The sequence below is a fragment of the Glycine max genome, chromosome 19 (assembly GCF_000004515.6).
Source record: "Glycine max cultivar Williams 82 chromosome 19, Glycine_max_v4.0, whole genome shotgun sequence".
Lineage (NCBI taxonomy): Eukaryota > Viridiplantae > Streptophyta > Magnoliopsida > Fabales > Fabaceae > Glycine > Glycine max.
In genome coordinates this window covers 30,640,721-30,656,735 of record NC_038255.2, presented here as the reverse complement: position 1 = coordinate 30,656,735, position 16,015 = coordinate 30,640,721, and the positions used below count along the sequence as shown (strand labels likewise).

The 16,015-nt window shown below is 33.4% G+C and overlaps 1 protein-coding gene across 1 annotated transcript; it reads right to left on the bottom strand.

Annotated features, from left to right (window-relative positions):
- Positions 1 to 414: 414 nt before the first annotated feature.
- Positions 415 to 4,343, bottom strand: LOC100816987 (uncharacterized). The gene is made up of 3 exons (XM_003555110.5): positions 3,693 to 4,343; positions 2,676 to 3,575; positions 415 to 1,940 (listed from the first exon to the last, which is right to left on the bottom strand). Exons 2-3 carry the CDS (start codon positions 3,405 to 3,407, stop codon positions 660 to 662), a joined length of 2,013 nt encoding a protein of 670 aa, XP_003555158.1. The 5' UTR covers positions 3,408 to 3,575; positions 3,693 to 4,343; the 3' UTR covers positions 415 to 659.
- Between the last annotated feature and the right edge of the window lie 11,672 nt (positions 4,344 to 16,015).

The window sequence follows — 16,015 nt, the reverse complement described above, 5'->3', positions numbered from 1 at the left end:
AATTTCAATATTTATCTTATACAATATATAAGCTAAAATATTACTCTGTATATTCTCATTTATAAATATAAAAAAAATAATATTATGCTTATTAAGAAAATTAATAAACTTTATTAAATTGTGTAAATTCTAATTATAAAACAAACTTTTTTTCTTAAATAAAAGTAAAAGCTGTTGAGATTTACATATATTTAAAAAAATTGTTTTTATAAAAGAAAATGAAGGGAATACTTAACTATTAAAATAAGGCCTAATTTCCTTTTAATCACCTTGTGTCTCGTTCATTCACGTGATGTGATCAGTAGTCACTATCATAGGCTAAGATTATATAGTGCGTAACCTTCAGTTCACCTTATTCCCAAAAACATACAAAATATACATAGTACTTGTGCAATACTAATTCTAACTGTACACATCAAACTTCGCTGATTTGATGCCAATATGATGATAAGAAGCACGTTTTAACAAGGGAATCTTCAATTAACAAGTAGATTTGAGGGTGAACAAATCTTAATTCATCACTTACTATCTAAAAAAACTTGCAAACAATGAATGCACTAGACGCCCTCAAATCCCTACAGTGTAGTTTTGCATTGATGCGGCACCTTTTCCTCTTCTGTATTTGACAATAGCCTGCCTGTTCAGAAATAAGAAAGTATTCATCCAATTAAGCCACTCACAAAAACATCATGATCCTTGTAACAGTGGCTTTCTTGCTCCTTGTCCACTGAGGCTTTGGAGAAACAGAAATAATGGCCCCTTAGCTTTTTGCTAACAGAAGCTCTCTTCCCTGAATTTGTTGATTTATCATTTTTATGACTTGAGCAAGATGGTCCAGCAACATCATTGTCAACACAAAAACCCTTTTGCTTATTATCTATTGATCTAGGTGATGAAAATGAGGATATGGAAAAGGAACTAGAGCTTGATCTTCTTGAAACCTTTACATGTACCAGTCCTGAAGCAAATCTCTTCTTAGCATTTGGACTTGACTGGTAACTCCTCACAGAAAGGTTCCTTTTGTTGTTAGGAAGTGCTGAATGCCTAAAGAATTTTTGTCTAAGTGGGGTTGGAATTTCATCACTGATGTCCCATTTCCTGCATGAGTCCAATGAACCCTCATCGATTGATTTCCTGATACCCTCAGATTTCTTGTCCTTCACCAGTGGCCACTGAAGGACTCGTTTCAATCCGGCGGCCACTGAAGGCCTTTTGCTTGTTGTTGAGGGTCTGTTCTCTGCTGCTGAGTCATATGCAGTGTGTTCTGATGAAGTTGAACTCATTCCTGCACTTCCCTGATCAGTGCTTGCATCTGATGCATTCTCAACTCCTGTGTACAAAAATATCTGAGTGTCTGAGATTCTGAATGATGTTCCAGGACTGCCTCCAATACTATGCATTTTCATGTGTGAGGCTATGGCTTTTCTTGAACTGTGATGATGGAACATTCCACCAGCAGCAATCAATTTTCTAATTAGCACATTTGATGCTGCTGGGTTGGGATTTTGCTTAAGGTAATCAAGTGGGGTCATGCCATTAGCATCACTCACATTCACATTTATTGATGGAGCAGTCATCAGGAGCTTAACAAGATCAGTGTGAATTTTCCCTATTGTGGCAATGTGGAGTGCAGTTCTTCCATCAGTGTTCTTTGCATTGATGACTTCCTCTATGTGAAATTTTTTGCCACTTACTAACTGCCTCAAAAGCTCAACCTGTCTGTCCAATCTTCTGAATGAGGTAGACTGAAAACCAGACACGGCCTTATGGAGGAAAGTTTCTCCTGCGTTGTTTTGCAGAGAAATCAATGCAGGAGATGCAGAAACTATAGTCTCAACTGCAGCTAATTGGCCCCTGTAAGCAGCAACATGCAAAGCAGTGTTTCCCTGATGATCTGTGGAGTTTATTATATCAAAGGATGATGTGAGATATTTGACCACCTGCACAAGTGCCATGAAGAGTAGATATAAAGTCAAACCACCACAACCAAACATATGAATTAAAGGCAAAGGGATACTGGAGTGAACTGTATCTTCCTCCAAGTGTACCACCACATTGTAATAGTTTAGATCTGATCCTTATTCTTTTGTTATTTCATACTCAGGTAATCAGAGAGAGTATTCTATGCCAGGTGTTTGTAACAGCATGCATCCAAAGCATCTTATATTCAATCAACACCTAAAAGAACATCATATTCTTTTTATAGTAAGCCCTCACTTTAATCCCTTCCATAATTTTTGCCATTTCTTTTAATCATTGACTTTTACTAAAACTTCAGTTGTCTCTAACTTTAGAAAACATCATTCACTAGTCCTTAACATCAGTCAAAGAGGAAGTAAGAAAGTATTAACAAATGAAAAAGTCATGGAAGTGACTATAGAGAAATGTTAGGGACTAAAACACCAATGCTATATAACATATAATATCCGGGATAAAAGTAAGGGTTTACTCTATGTTTTCCTATTTGGCTAACAGAACTATGCTGAGATTCTTGAAGAGGCTCTTACTACTCCACAAGAATAGTCATCTGCTAAATGCCTCATGAGAACTCAGAAGGAAGTTAAAGGAAAAAAAAAACACACTAGATAAAGTAGCACCAACCATTAGATGCAAAAAAAGTGGAACATTAATTAAAAACCTCAACCTAAAAATGAATAAAACGAGTAAAATCTCACCTCAACCTGCCCTCTGCCAGCAGCAGAATGCAAGAGAGTAGATCCCTGAGCATCTCTATAAGCCAAAACATCAGAGCAATTAGCAAGATACTCCACCAAAATCTCCACACTACCCCCTCTAGCAGCAGCATGAACAGCCCTATTACTCATCTCCCACTTGTAAACAGGAGGAACATCCCCACCAACGTGCTCCTCCAAAACCCCACCTTTGCCAGTGATAAACCTTGGAGAAACTGCAAAATCAAAAACCAGCCTAAAAACCTCACAATTCCTGCCCCTTGAAGCAGCATAAAAGATGTCAGTGACATTATATTCTCCTTCTCCAAACACCAACAAAGGATTCCTCTCAAGAAGTAGCTGCACAAAACTCAAGTCCCCAGCTGATGCAGCAGTGTACATTAGCCACCCTCCATACCCTGCACGGATGAGAGAGTTCTTGCTGCTGCTGCTGCTCCCTCTCTTGGACTCACACTCAAGAAGCAGCTTCTGTGCCACCTGAGAGCGGCACTTTGCAACATCACTGAACTGTTGTTCTTCTTCACCGTCCCACACGACTTCGAGGCGGCGAATTCGGCGAAGGGAAGTGAGCTTGAAAAGGTGGTTGTTGTCAATTCTTAGCAGCTCACGAACCAAGTCATAGTGGCCATTTGCAGCAGCACAATCTATTGGTGATGCATACCACCATTGGTCCCCAGTGCTCTCCCACCTTAGTGGGAAATATGTATTTGGCATTGTGAAGGTTTGAAGCACTCTTTTCACAAGTAACAACCTCAACAAAAGTAGTTGAGAAGAACAAATCAAACAGCTGAATCTCACAGTGAAACTAGCATTAATACCAAGGGGATCCAGCTCATTGGCAGCGTGTGAGTGTTGTAAATCCACTTATACTATATTTGATTCCTACGAATAAAAAAAAAAAAAAAACAAGCATTAATGAAATGGAAACCATTTTGTGATGCATTGCTCTTAGTTTAGGCAATGTGAAGGTTTGAAGCACTGTTCACAAGTAACAACAACCTCAACAAAAGTAGTGTAGAGAAGAACAAATCAAACAGCTGAAATGCTGAATCTCACAATGAAACTACTGAACTAGCATTATTGAATGTGAAACCATTTTGTGATGCATTTCTCTTGGTTTAGACAAGGAATTATAGCTAGAAGAATATAGTGATACTAATTGTAATTGAGATGAGCCTTTCTCAAAAGAAGAAGTAGGATCAGTGTGAGGGTGATAGAACAGAAGAAAGCTTATAGGGAAATATGATAATTGACAACAAAGTGTGAAAGAGTGTAAAAGGGGCACCAAAAAGATCCCATGCCGGAAATTTAGAGAATGACTGAAGAAGACGCAGGAAGTGACTAATAAAATATGCAGTTGAACTATCTGAATATTCCCTTTAGAACACGGATTAATTAAATATGATGAACATTGTGTTGGTGAGAAAGGATCATTGAATAGTAGAAAACGAAAAAGTAGAAGGGAAAATATCACAATATCTTCAACATGTAGATATACACTTAGCTTTAGGCTTAATACGCTTTTACTAATGATGAGACTTCGTTGCAATTTGGGTTTCACGACAAATTTCCTTCGAATATAACGAAGATGCACGAGTATTCGTTCTACCTCTTGTGCGTTAAAGCAAAGGCAAATGAATTTGTAAATGACTCGAGAGTAAAAAATAAAAATTAGAGTTCACTGTGCATAGAGAATGTTCTTATTTATAAACATTTTATGTTTATTTTTTAAAAGTCGCATTTATTCAATTGATCTAATTTTATGAAAAGTCACAACTTTTCAGGTGGGGTCTATTCAGTGTCTTATACGTATAGTCACTTTTATTTTTAAATTATTGTTTATACATAGAAATTACTTTTAAATTTAAATGAACAATACAATTTTTCATAAATAAATAAAAAAAAGGTTACAAGTTTTCATATATTCAGAACTTTGCACAGATCACAGGAATAAAAACAAAGGGTAAGACGAGTGTCCTTACGAAGGTTGAAGTGGAGTGATCATAATAAATAGTATCCAGTAGATAGTATGATAGAGGACAACAATAATTACCCTCAGAAAGCAATGTAGCATGAAAGGAATCGGGGCACTCAAAAGAAAAGCACGATAGACCATAATAAAGGATATTCTCGGAAAATTTTGATTACTTAAGAATCTTGGGGGACTTTAACTTGCAAATGAAGTTTTCGTATAAGATATTTAGAGTGTCAAGGACTTGATAATGAAAGAGGGTTCGGGTGATAATATTTTCACCACGCGGTAGGTAGTAATTGCAATGATGTTACGGTAGAAGTAAGAAGTGAAATAATGTAGTTAATTTTAGTTTATTCTAAGATATTAGATTCAAATCTTGTTAATTAAAAAAACATGATTATAAAAAAAGAATTTTATAGATAATCAGTCAGAATTTTTTATTAAAATTAATTATCAGCAAAATTCATAAATATATTAATGACATGATAAAAAAAATTCTATGCTAAAGTATTTGTGGAAAGTAAACTGAAGGATACTGTTGTTGCTTCACATTTACAGAGAGAGACATGGCTCAAGAGTCATGACACCGACACCATCAAATTTTGTCTTTCAACTGTACAACTATGATAAATTTCATTCTTTGGACAATCAGTTATATTCCACGAAGCTATGGTTAAAGTAACAGTTCGATATTAATTCTTCAATCCACAATATATGGCTTTTTTAGTAAAGGGGTAAAATTTTACCCAATTTCTTAATCGGGAATATATTTAAAAAAATTACTTAAAATGGGTAAGTCGTAAGAGTATATCTTTATTTTATATTTTATTAAACTTTCATTTTGTAGCTGCATCACAACTACTTATTTATGTGGGCGCTATAAATATTTTAATAATATTTGTTGTGATGTTTATGAATGATTCCAAATATTATCAAGATTTTCGTCTTTGGACTATTGGGGATGGAATTACTTTGATGGTTTGTACAAGTATCTTTGTTTCACTAATAACTACTATTCTAGATACATCATGGCACGGGATTATTTGGACTACAAGACCCAATCAGATTATAGAGCAAGATTTGATAAGTACTGGTCAACAAATTGGAATTCATTTATCAATAGAGTTTTTACTTCCATTTGAACTAATTTCAATAATCCTTTTAGTTGCTTTGATAGGTGCAATTGCCGTAGCTCGCCAATCAGAAATTTTTAGAACTAATAATATAAACCAAAACATAAATTCAATTTTTTTTGTTAGATTTTATCACATTTATTTTGGTTCTTTTCAAAATAGGTGTTACGACTTCTGAGTGGTTGTTATGATTTTTTATAATTTTTTTAACTGAAGTCGTCAAACTATTTACGACTTTAGTTCAAAACTTTATTTTTACAATTTTAAAGTCGTAATTTTTTAATTTTTTTTGTTTTACGACTTTAAAGTTATAAAACTTTTTTTTTAATTTTTTTAAGTCGTAAACCTGCTTTTTTTAAAATTTACAATTCTTTATGGTTTTATTTTTATTTTCAAAAAAATTAAAAAAATATTTAAATATATAATAAATAATATTAAGTTTACTTATTTATTAATATATATTTTTATGATTTTATTTAATATGCTATTAATTTATTTTAATGTTTTATTATTTTAAATATGTTATATATATTTTTAATATAGTTTAATTTAAATGTTTTTTATTTAAAGTTTAAATAATCTATTAATAAAAATTAAAAACAACAAAATTAATACATTAATATAAAACGCACAATACAAATGAAAGAAAAACATAAAAAGTACAAGTTATTTTAGTCATGTACTTATTTGTATAGACAATTAGTACGATTATGTCCTTCACTTCTACATAATGAGCATTTCTTAGGCCTATTTGGAATTGGTTCGTCCATCTCATTAATTATTCGAGTAGTGGCCAGCCTGCCTGATGTATGTTGTCATTTTGAAGGATCAGACATAAAATGTGGATCTAAATATTGAAGCCATGTGTCTTCACTTCCAAGGGAAAGAAAATTATGCTGATAAACTTTGAAAATGTTTTCCAACTTGTATACAGGGTCAACAAAGTCATCATAATTTAAATTGCAAAAAGCACATGTTGCAATTGCAAGCGAGCAAGGTAGTCAAAGTGCTTGAAATTGTCTACAATCACATGACCATTCATTCAATTTGACAGTGCATGCCATTGCTCGTCGACCAAGTCGCGTATTTGAAATTTCTTGAACCTCAAACTCCCTTGTTTCTCGAACATACATGCGAACGTAATGCGAGGTAGCAATGTGTTGATTTTTCTTACATCATGATACATACGTCTTCGAAGTACCTATGTCCTGCCTTTATCATATTCATGATTTTGATGTCGTTAGTAACAAATGAATCATTTATTTTATTAAATGTTTCATTGACTAAGGCACTAATAGGTAATGCTCAGACTCCTTTCAAAATAGAATTCATACATTCGGCAAGGTTGGTAGTCATATGGCCATACCATTTTCCTTAATCGTAGGCTTGAAATCATTTACTCTTAGGAATTTGATCCAACCAATCTACTACTTGTAGAAACTCTGCTCACATAACAAGCAACCTAGCCTCAAATCGTAGTTTCCTCATCTTATACCCTATGCCAAAAGATAAAACAAGGAGTAATAAATTTAGTGAACATGTAATAAAGCAAGAATATGCATGAAATAGGAAGAAACATACCCATATTGATGACTTGTTTTTTTAAGTCAACATTTTAAAACTGTTTGTTGAAATTTGATGCAATGTGACAAATGCAATACACGGATGAAACATCTAGTCCATTCTAGCCAACACATTTGGATTGTAAAGCTGCTAGCAAACCGGTTCCCCTGTCTGATATAATACACAAATTTGGTTGCGATGTAACATATAATGCAAGAACCACATCCAAGCTTCTTTAGTCTCGCTCTCAACAATTGCAAAAGCAAGTGGAAAATTGTTCCTTCTACCATCTTGTCCGATGGCAGTCAACAAAGTACCATGATATTTGTCAGTTAAAAATGTCCCATTTACTTGCACAAGTGGCTTGCAATATTTGAAGCCTTCAATGCATGGATTAAACGCCCAAAATACACGATTAAGAATCATCCTAGAAGGGTCATCGTCACCTTCCTTCATTGAAGATGAAGTTTTGTATTTTACTATGGTACCTGGTACAAAGTGTTGAGCAGTTGTCAACCATACAGGCAGGTAACTGTATGATTGTTCCCAACTTTCAAATGCCATTTCAAGGACTTTTTATTTAGTTGTCCATGCTTTTTTGTATGAAACAGTGTAACCAAACCGTTGATGGATGTTTGCAATCAAGGTTTTGATTTCGATACCCGAATTTGTTTTCACTAAACGAACAATATTATGGGCAATTATAAAAGAATCTAAGTGGGACCGCATTAAATGTATTACCCTAAAGATAGATCACCTATCCATGGAAGAAGTACAAGAAGGACTCAGATTTCCTCTTGCACGAAGGTGGTCTCGTTCAAGGATCGAAACAAATATTCCCACCAATTCAGTGAGATTGATACGCATCATATTTGATAGACTACATATTAATGAGGTTCATTTTTTAATTTTCATGAATTAACTATTTTTTCCGGTTTCCTATTTGATTATAAATATGTTACAATAATAATGTATGTGTTGCAGTTCTTGTGGACTCCTTATGACACCCCAGAAATAAGGTCATTAATTAATGATGTAGAGGTATCAATGATTGTTCGGGCAAAAGTCCCTCTCATATGTTTTGCAATTGTGGAATGACATCCAATAGACAAGATCATGAGACAATTTGGACTGTGACAAATTATTCCAGATGACCCATCAAACCTAGATTAACTCCACGACATAGATATGAGAGGGAGAATAGATATTTTTTGGCCTCACCATCATCGTCACTGGATTGTCAAATGGAATCATTGGAATGATTATATTGTTCATGGTGAAATGGACCAAGGTCTTTTACATAAAAATTCAGAATACCTGCAATGGTATATACATCGAATTAGATGATATATATCGCGTGAAGGAGCAGTATCTACTGAGGTTGTAAATTTACTTTACAATTTTAATCATTCTTGATATTATTATTCATTGTTATTTCTAACTTTGTAAATTTGAATCATAGTATTATCCTGGTCATCACCAACATCAATCATATGCAGAACCCAATGTACCTCAAATGCATATTCCTGGATTTATGTCCCAACATCATCCGTCACAAGCACAATGTCAACAAAGTTTTCAACCACTAGGATTCTTGATGTGAACCTGAGTAGGAGCGGATCGTTTGATACAGGCTACGGAGGTTTTGGATGACGCCACTTCCGGTGAAGGAAGATAAGTCAGGGTAGACGCCACTTCCGGTGAAGGAAGATAAGTCAGGGTAGACGCCACAAGGATTACCTTGATAAGTCTGATAATTGGTTCAACAAGGAACCCAGAGAGAAACTCTCACCCAATTTTATCAAATGCCCCAAAAGTCCTTTTATTCAAAACAAAAACCCATACTTATAGTGTAGCTGAACAAAAAGATAAAAATAGACATGGGCCTTTTAAACAGTTTGGGCCAAAATTACAATAAAAATAAATTATAACTAAAAACTTATTTAACTTGGGCCTTCAAATTAGTTTGGACCTTCAGCAACAATTAATAGTCTTGATAGTGTCTCTGCCTCTGGGCCTTCATCCTTCTCCACTTGGGCCTTCATCCTTCTCCACTCGGGGGCTTTGTCCTTCTCCACTTGGGCCTTCGTCCTTCTCCACTTGGGCCTTTAGCTTGTATTTGGCCAGTTTCATGATTCTCATCATTCCCTCCTTCTTGGAAAACATTTGTCCTCAAATGTTTAGGATCATCACCGGGTTCAAGTACCACTTCCTTCCTTTTCTTGTGGGCTTGCTTGACATAGCTTTCATTCTTCTTTGCAATTTGCACCTTCACTTGGTCATACAATCTTTTCACATACTCAACTTTGGCATGTGCATCCTTACGTTGAGTCTCTTGGGGATTGCTTTTGTAAGTTGGCCTGTTAGGCAATGAAGCTCCGGGGAGGAGATCAACTTGATATTCTATGCCTCTTGAAGGTGGTAGTCCATGAGGAATCTCCTTAGGAAAGACATTTTTAAATTCCTGCAATAATGGTTGAACACTAGGAGAAATAGAAATAGTAAACTCATTAGAATTATCAGTAGAAATTTTACTATCTTTGCAATACTGTAGATTGAGTGGTTCATGAGCAGGTAACACTTTCCTCACTTCACTCGCCTCTGCAAAATAATTAAATTTTCTCTCATGTGTATCACTCTTTTCCTCGGGTGTATCACTCTTCTTTTTCATATTCCTTTATGCTGCCTCACTATTTTCTTTCTCTTGTTCTCTCTTTTCTCCCATTCTGATTTGGTCATCACACACTTCTCTAGGGGATAGAGGTTTAAGAGTAAATGAGGAAGATTTGGCTATTCGTCTGTAAGGCTTTTCTTTGTTACGGTTCAACAAACGTTGCATTTGTGTAGTCCACGCGTCCAGAAATAAGCATTGAGATTCGTCCAGTTGATGATATACACCACCATTGTCACCAGCTCTTGCCATGATTAAGGAACAAAGAATTTTGCAGTAAATTAAAAAAATTCAGGACCTCACCACACTCTACTCACGTGTTTCTCTCTTTAATGGTAGTTCACTCGTGTTTGATGCTCTCAATATAGACTTTTGTGTGATGTTTTCACTCTTGCCTTTTACCACTCACTCCCTCTTAAGTTCCTGGATGGATCGAATTAGACACACAAGGTAATATAAAATAAAAGGAAAGACAATATAATTATCAGAGTAACAAATTTGATTTGGGATAACAACTTGGACTTGATTTGGATAGCAGATTGGATTTGATTTGGATAACAGATTAGATTTGGATAACAAATTTGATTTGGATAAAAAATTTGATTTGATTTGATTTGGATAATAGATCAGATTTGGATAACAAATTAGATTTAATTTGGATAACAGATATTATAACAAATAAGATAACAGATAGGATAACAGATAAGATAACAGATATGACAAGTAAACTTCAAATGCTCATAATTTTTGCTACGGTTGTCCGTTTGAGGCCCACTATATATCAAAATGCTCAGAATTCAGAGGAGAATCTAGATAAGGGGATTTGGTACACGATTTTCTGCCAAAAAAAAGCCTCTAACTGCCTCAATTTCGTGTTCAAAGATCAAACACCCACTTTCTCTTTTTTCTCTTTCTTCTTTTCTTCTCTTTTTTTTTTCAAAATTTCTGCAACTTTTTTTTTTTACTTGAAATAGAACCCAAACAATTTTTTTTTTATGACACAAAGTCTGAAAGACACTAGAAACAAGAACAACAACAAGAACACAAACGTGACAAGAACAAGAACGAAACAAAGACACAAACAAGAACGCAACAAGACGCAAACAAGAAAACAAATAACAGAACAAGGACAAAACACGAACCTGGACAAATTACAAAGAAAAATAATAGGATAAGATAGAACCTGTATCAAGAGCCGAAGCTCTGATACCAGATGATGTGAACCTGAGTAGGAGCGGATCGTTTGATACAGGCTACGAAGGTTTGGATGACGCCACTTCCGGTGAAGGAAGATAAGTCAGGGTAGACGCCACTTCCGGTGAAGGAAGATAAGTCAGGGTAAACGCCACTTCCCGTGAAGGAAGATAAGTCTAGGTAGATGCCACTTCCGGTGAAGGAAGATAAGTCAGGGTAGATGCCACTTCCGGTGAAGGAAGATAAGTCAGGGTAGATGCCACAAGGATTACCTTGATAAGTCTGATAATTGGTTCAACAAGGAACCCAGAGAGAAACTCTCACCCAATTTTATCAAATGCCCCAAAAGTCTTTTTATTCAAAACAAAAACCCATACTTATAGTGTAGCTGAACAAAAAGATAAAAATAGACATGGGCCTTTTAAACAGTTTGGGCCAAAATTACAATAAAAATAAATTATAACTAAAAACTTATTTAACTTGGGCCTTCAAATTAGTTTGGGCCTTCAGCAACAATTAATAGTCTTGATAGTGTCTCTGCCTCTGGGCCTTCATCCTTCTCCACTTGGGCCTTCATCCTTCTCCACTCGGGGGCTTTGTCCTTCTCCACTTGGGCCTTCGTCCTTCTCCACTTGGGCCTTTAGCCTGCATTTGGCGTCTATCCTGACTTATCTTCCTTCACTGGAAGTGGCGTCTATCCTGACTTATCTTCCTTCATCGGAAGTGGCGTCTACCCTGACTTATCTTCCTTCACCGGAAGTGGCGTCATCCAAACCTTCGTAGCCTGTATCAAACGATCCGCTCCTACTCAGGTTCACATCAATTCTCATCATATATACCTCAATGTTCATTTCAAGTCTCTTCTACCTCAAATGTTTTTTATGGCCTCTCACAAATGTTTGTCACCACTTCCAACACTCCACCATCTGCATATAATCTAGCACTACCGAGTTCTTGTTATCGTCCATCATTATCTACTCAAATGCGTGACATGGGTCATGAAGATGAGGAGGAGGAGGATGATAACAACAATAACAACGATGATGATGATAACAACGGTGGTGGTGATCATGTTCCTCAACAACAACACACAATTATACGTGAGCATCCTAGAACAAGAAGAGGTAGAGATCATAGACCAAGAGGACAACAAACACAGACAAATTCAGGTACAACAAGATGAAAGACTGAGACACATGTCTAGAAAAACTCATTATGGGACATCGTCTCATTATTAGTATAACAAATATGTAATTTTTATTTAAATATAATCAATTTTTAAATTAAATCTTTCAAATTTTTAATATCTCATTTTAATTTTTTTATGTATTTTTATTAATAGATTATTTAAACTTTAAATAAAAAAAACACTTAAATAAAACTATATTAAAAATATATATAACATGTTTTAAATAATAAAACATTAAAATAAATTAATAACATATCAAATAAAATCATAAAAAATACTAATAAATAAGTCAACTTAATATTATTTATTATATATTTAAATATTTTTTTAAAATAAAAATAAAACCGTAAACAATTGTAAATTTAAAAAAACTAAAAAAACAGATTTACGACTTTGAAGTCGTAAACCTTAAAAAAATTAAAAAAAAAGTTTTACGACTTTAAAGTTGTAAAACCAAAAAAAAAAATATCGTCAAAAAAAGTTTTTAACTAGACTTCAGTTCAACAAAATAAATAGAAAATTATGACTTTAAAGTCGTAAAACAAAGTTTTGAACTAAAGTAGTAAATAATTTTACGATTTCAGTAAAATAAAATAAAATAAAAAGTCGTAACAACTGTTACAACTTCTAAGTAACAAGTGATACGACTTATCCCCTTTTGATTAATTTTTTAAAATATACCCCTAATTAGAAAATTGGGCAAAATTTTACCCCTATTTGGTAAAAAAAGCCACAATATATCCATCCACAAATGATTGAAACACTCAACCAGCAAAACATTGGGTTATGTACGTTGAGATATTTAGCCGAAAGCTATTTTTTTTTTAGAAACGTTTTAATTATTATTTTACAGCAAAAATCCCACACGGACTTACCAGGGTCGTGCAAATTAGTAGACAAATTAGGCATCAGCCTAAGGCCCAAAAAAAAATATTTTTTAGGCCCCTAAAATTTTTTATTACTAACTATTAACAAATTTTAACTGATCAAAATAAAATAATTTAGAATCTCTCTCTTCCCTAAAAATTAGTCAATCCATATCATCTCTTTAAAAATTAATCAATATCACAATTAATGTCATTTAAAGTATTTTATTTATCCAAAAAAAGTAAATCTCTATTAATACCCGGTGAATTGGTGGAATGATTCATTTCACGGGCATGACTCTAGGTACGCAGCAATACAACACGTATCATGTAGCACCCTTGCGCCTGACACAACATCTAAACAACAAAATCTCTGTCTGTTTCCAATTCCAGGTTCTATCGTTCTGTTCATCGATCATCATTTTTTATATTTATTTTAGAGTTTATTTTAGAGCTTAGTTTATTTAGATTTCTTTAATATTTAGTTAATTTTTTTATTTTGATTATTTACAAAAGAAAATGTCAAATAGAAAGTATGAATCTGGTTATGAAAAATTGAAGAAAAAATGAAAAGTTGAAAAGCTAATTGAATCTCAACGTGGTGCCCTTGATAAATTTGTTATTATTCATAAAAATGATGCAGAAACAAGTTCAATAAGTAAAAATGTGATAGAACAATCACTGATAGATCATACTGACAACGAGGAAAATATTATAGAACAACCACCTATAGATAATACTGATTTTGCAGCTAAAAAAACTAGAAGATTAATATAAAAATTGATATTTTATATAATATACTAAGTTTCTTTAAAATTCTTATAAAAAAATATCCTTTTAACATTTTCGCCTTAGACCCAAAAATATTTGTACACGGCCCTGAGACTTACTAAGTAAGTCAAATATCACTTAGGCTTGGTTTGGTTGTCATGAAAGAAAAAAAAAAGAATGAAAAAGAATAAAGAAAAGAAAAATGAAGAAAAATGGGTCAGAAATAAGATAGAAAAAGAAGAAATTTGATTGAAGTGAAATAGTTAAGAAATTTTTGAATTAAAATTAATCAGTACTTAGTAGATAAGAAAAGTAAAAAAAAATTGATATTAAATAAAGATAAATTATTACTTTCATTGCATATGTTTTTTTTTATTAATATTATTATTATAAAAAAAATATACATAAAACATTCAAAAATAAAAATCATCTGTTTGCATCAACTAGAAAGTAGCAACCAAAAGCAATACACCCAAATCTGCTCATTTTGGAGATGAAATGAACAGTGTAAGTATTTCTCTGCACTTCTTTCCATTTAGGTACAACCAAACCACGCACACATCCCAGCATCCACTCATTTCTTTGCTCTTCCATCCTTTCCCTCTCAATTTAACCACAACCAAACCACCCCTTAACAAGCATAAACACCGTTAAAGAGAAGAGAGACAAAAAATAATAATAATAAGAGAAATATAATATCATCAATGATATTACAATGTAAAAGAAGATGAGAGACACAGAGATATAATGTCACTTCTTGGGTGTTTGATTATCAAATTAACATGTGTTTTGATACATAATAATTCTGGGTATTATTATTGTTAGAAATCTCACATTACATCCAACCAAAATAAAATATAAAAGTGAAATAACTCCTGTATAACAATGTTATAGGATTAAATTAGACTCAAACTTAAATTATAACATAATATTAGAATTTATTTTAGTAATTTTTTTGGGTCTAGTGCATACATACTATCGGGCAGTTATCACCTATAAATGTTCAATTCTATAAATTTTATGTTTGATATATCCGGTCCTCCACATGAGAGGTATGTCATAGAGATGTCACATTGATATGAACAAAATATATTATATAAATAGAGACAAACCTCATCTTAAAAGTTAGATTCATAAGTTAAATTAGATTCAAATTCAAGTGTTAATAGTTATATAAAAAAATGGTTAATTAAGTTTTTAGTCCTCAAACTTTGGGATTTTGAATTTTTGGTCCCTAAACTATTTTCTTAAAAAAAATTATCTTTAAAGAATTTGTTGTTATTAAAAATAGTCTATGCCATTAATGTTTTTTGTTAAGTGACGAAGTGTCATGAAACAAGACAGATTAAATGTCAGGTGTATGTCACATACATGTCACATAAGTTTTATTATATTTAGGCAAATGATTAGAATATTATATTATTAAAATGCGAAAGGGAAAAAGAAGAGTCATTATTGAACTCTAAGGCTCCAAGCACCTGCACAACAATCACCCATGAGAAGATCTTTAACATCCCATTTCTTTCATAAATAAATTTAAAAAGTTTTTTAGTAAAAATAATAAAAATAAATAAATAGAGTAAATAATAGGTCGTAAATACCCCTAGCTATAAATAGCAACATGCTAGGTTTTTCAGATTGACTCCTCAGCCTCCTCTGTCTCTCATCTTCGTTTTTCCCCTTCTCTCAAAACTCTTTCTTTTTCCCGTAACTCACTAAACCTGTCTCAGAAAAACGATAATCTCGGACTCCTTCACCGTTGGATCGTCATGAAATTTAAACACCAGGTTCACAACCCAATTTCGAGAATTCTCACCGTTGGGAAATTCAAAATCATGTCTGAGCTTAAGGGAAAACCCTTCGCATTGTAGCCTTTTAATTTCCCGCAGAAACCTAAAGCTGTCTCGGTAAAATTATGATCCTGGTTTCGTTAACCGTTGGATTTTCATAAAATTTGGAT